This window comes from Myotis nattereri, assembly GCF_964212035.1.
Source record: "Myotis nattereri genome assembly, chromosome: X".
Classification (NCBI taxonomy): Eukaryota; Metazoa; Chordata; class Mammalia; order Chiroptera; family Vespertilionidae; genus Myotis; species Myotis nattereri.
Genome location: NC_138078.1, coordinates 100,133,807 through 100,137,018, shown reverse-complemented (window position 1 = coordinate 100,137,018; position 3,212 = coordinate 100,133,807). Strand labels below are relative to the sequence as shown.

Below are 3,212 nucleotides of genomic sequence, written 5' to 3'. Positions count from 1 at the left end.
AAAGAGGTTTTAACAGAAAGTTCTGAATTCTAGAAGGTTCTAGGGAAGACAAAGCTGGGGAAATAAAGGTAGCTCATGCATACCACCCATGTGACAAGATTAATGTGTTAGGACTAAGAAGAACAAGATCAAGCTTTGTCATTCTAGTTCTGCTATTTAACCACTTGAAGTGGCTTCCTTTTCTGAAAACAGGAATAATCCCACTAGCTCATAAACTGTTGAAAATCTAATATAAGTTTAAGTGACTCCTTTTATGCTATAGTGAAGGGGCTTCCTTTTTCATGCCCCCCCAACAAATAATCCCTAGAGATTTCATGTTTTAAGAACAGGCTTTTACCTTAACAGTCCTGTCCCTAGGCTGGCACTATTTTGAGAATTTCCTGTATGTACCTTCTGGAATTTTTCAGGCCAAGTCACTTTATCAATTCTTCCCTGAGCCCCTCTGAAGTGAAGACATTGAGGCACGGTGATTGGGAGGGAGTCACTGGTCAGGATTATGTGTAATGTCTCGGATACCTGGGTAGAGGCTGTTAAAGCAAGGTAGCCTCTGTTTGAGACCCCAAGTATAGTTTGTGCCAAACACATACCCCAACAACAGAGGCTGTATGTAGTATGTAGCTCCTTAGAGGGTGGTAGGCAGATATACCAGAAAACCTTCCTTTTTAAACCATAGCACCTGCAGACTAAATGGCCCCCTGGACTGCATGCTCTGGAACATGCAGATTGATTTTCAAGGTGTGCATAAAGGCGTATACTTTTATTTCATCCTGTCTATTCTCACTTGGCAACCACTTGCAACCAGATCTAACCAGAACTACCTCATTTTTTCCCTATGTACTGTCTTTTGAGCACTTTTCCTTTGTGAAGTTGAATCTGTTCCCAGTTTGATATACTGTGGATTGATCTTTGTCTTATTGCCTTGTTTCCCCTAAAAGAAGATTCCCTCTGAGGGGCCTAGACCTGTGGCCAAGCTCTGGAGAGGTACAGTGAGTACTGGCCTAACTGGATGCAGGTGGGGGAAGTGAGTATATTTTCTAAAACTGGCAATTTTCAGGCCCTGAGACATTTAGACAGTGTAGTCAAAGGGCCAGTTTAATGTTCCTGCTCCTTTTAATGAAAGAACTTGCTTTCCTTTTTGGGAAGGCGGCTTACCTTGTTAAAATGGGGTCACATCATGGATGGGCACTCACATGCTAAGATGTGTGGGCATCTCTAAAAACATGTCAGGAGATCAGAGCAAGAGTACTTCAAAGGAGGTTGGTGTATTATCAGAAACTTCATTGGAAGACCAGTGAGTCCTATTCTGCTTTGGATTTTCTTGCAAGTGCCTAACCATTCAGTCACCGAATTTGGTCTGAGCGTCTTCTGAATAAGATACTGTCCTCCACTGAGGGAAGGAGGGCTAAAAAATTAGGCCAGGGTCCTTTGTCTATGATAGTAATTGCCATAAGATGACGCAAGGGGTCTCGGCTAACGCTTCACTGAAGAGCTGAAGGAACCCGGGGCAAGGACTGCTTTGGGGGGCCAGATATTATACCTGGGGCAAAGCAGGGCCTGCAGGGCAGGTGGCCAGAACTTGGAAGGAAATCTCTTCCGAAGCCCAGGGTCCAGACTTGGCCCCAGCAAGCTGCCCTGACAGCCTGTGATGCCTAGGGTCTCGCGCATTCCGAGTCCCCGCCCCCTTCCTCCTTCCCCCTTCCCCCTTCCCGGCCTCACCCCCTCCCTGTCTCCTTCTCCCCCCACCAGCTGTCCCCATTCCCTGGAGCAGTGAGACAGCTGGATCCTGGGAAGAGCCAGCCTGGGACTGGAGGGGGCGTGGTGGGGAAGGGGAGGAGGGGCAAGGGTTCAGGAATAAGGAGGCCCCAGCAGCAGGCACCCCCAGCCACTGTGTATCCTAGCCCGCGGGAGAGCTGGGTTCCTTCGCTTTGTTCATTGCTAACGCTCGTCCAGGGAGAAAGGTCAGAAGGGTCCTGGAGCTGCCCTGTCGCTCCCAGACAGCCATGAACTGCAGCGAGAGCCAGTGGCTGCGAACCCTCCTGAACCGCCTGCTGCTGGAGCTGCAGCACCGGGGCAACGCCAGTGGCCTGGGCGCTGGCCTCGGACCCAACAGGGGCATGGGGGTCGTGCCTGACACCTTCTTGGGCAGCGAGGTGACCAGTCCCAAGGGCGACGACGCTTATCTCTATATTCTGCTTATCATGATCTTCTACTCGTGCCTGGCCGGAGGCCTCATCCTGGCCTACACCCGCTTCCGCAAGCTCATGGATGCCAAGGACCAGATGTCCCAGGCCTGCCCCGAACACCAGTGGGTCACGGGAGGCGCCCTGGCCGCAGCCAACACCGAGACTGCCTCCAGTTCACCGGCTGAGGGACGCCATGAGCTCGCCCCTGGGGAACTGCCCGCCCTCGCCCAGAGCACCGAGCGGGTCTAAAACCACAACCGCAGCTCAGCTCTCTTGCGCCTTCCTCGTCTCTCTTATTATCCCTGCCTCTTCCTTTCCTCCTCTTCCAGGGTTCGCCTCACCGAAGGCCCACACAGTGATGAGCAGCCAGAAAACCTTGTTTGGAAGAAGCATCATCCTACCCACTCGGGGCCAGTTTCTCCCTCTTCTCTCTCCTCTCTCCTGCTTCCCCCGATTCACTTCCCCCTCCATTCCCACCCTACACATCCAACTGCGTTAAAACTGCCTCTGCTCTCTTCTCTTCAGACAGCCCACACTCAAGCCCTCTGGGAACTGAATCCAACATATCCAGCACTTGGCATTGAACTGAAGCAATGAAGTCTATCAGAACTCTGGGCCATCTAACCGGCAGCTGCTCCAGGGGCTGCCAGGGACTGTTCACTCTGCAGAGCCAATGGACTTGTCATCACTGCCAGGCCCCGCTGCAGCAGCTCCAGCTTCCTGTTGCCTTAGAGACAGAGACAACGAAAATGGAGAGACTTTAGATATCATTTCCTTCCCTCCCTCTTTCAGCAGGGAGCTAGCAGGACATTAGGACCAGTCTGTGGAATAGAATGGACATAATAGGGACTGAAGGGTGAGAGGGGCACAAATGGGAAGGGAAGACCTATGACCCAACTGTATGGTTTTCTTGCACCCAGTTGTCACCCCAAAGGTAACTTGCCTGATTTTTAGTAGCTTTGCCATCCATCTTCTGCGATGAGTAATCATTGCTGGATGAATCACCCCAATACCTCAAATGCTTCTCCT

At 51.2% G+C, this 3,212-nt stretch overlaps 1 protein-coding gene across 1 annotated transcript; it reads left to right on the top strand.

The window, feature by feature from the left end:
* Positions 1 to 2,000: 2,000 nt before the first annotated feature.
* KCNE5 (potassium voltage-gated channel subfamily E regulatory subunit 5) lies at positions 2,001 to 2,432 on the top strand (the record flags this gene model as incomplete). The annotated part of the gene is made up of 1 exon (XM_081114988.1): positions 2,001 to 2,432. One exon carries the CDS (start codon positions 2,001 to 2,003, stop codon positions 2,430 to 2,432), a length of 432 nt encoding a protein of 143 aa, XP_080971114.1.
* Between the last annotated feature and the right edge of the window lie 780 nt (positions 2,433 to 3,212).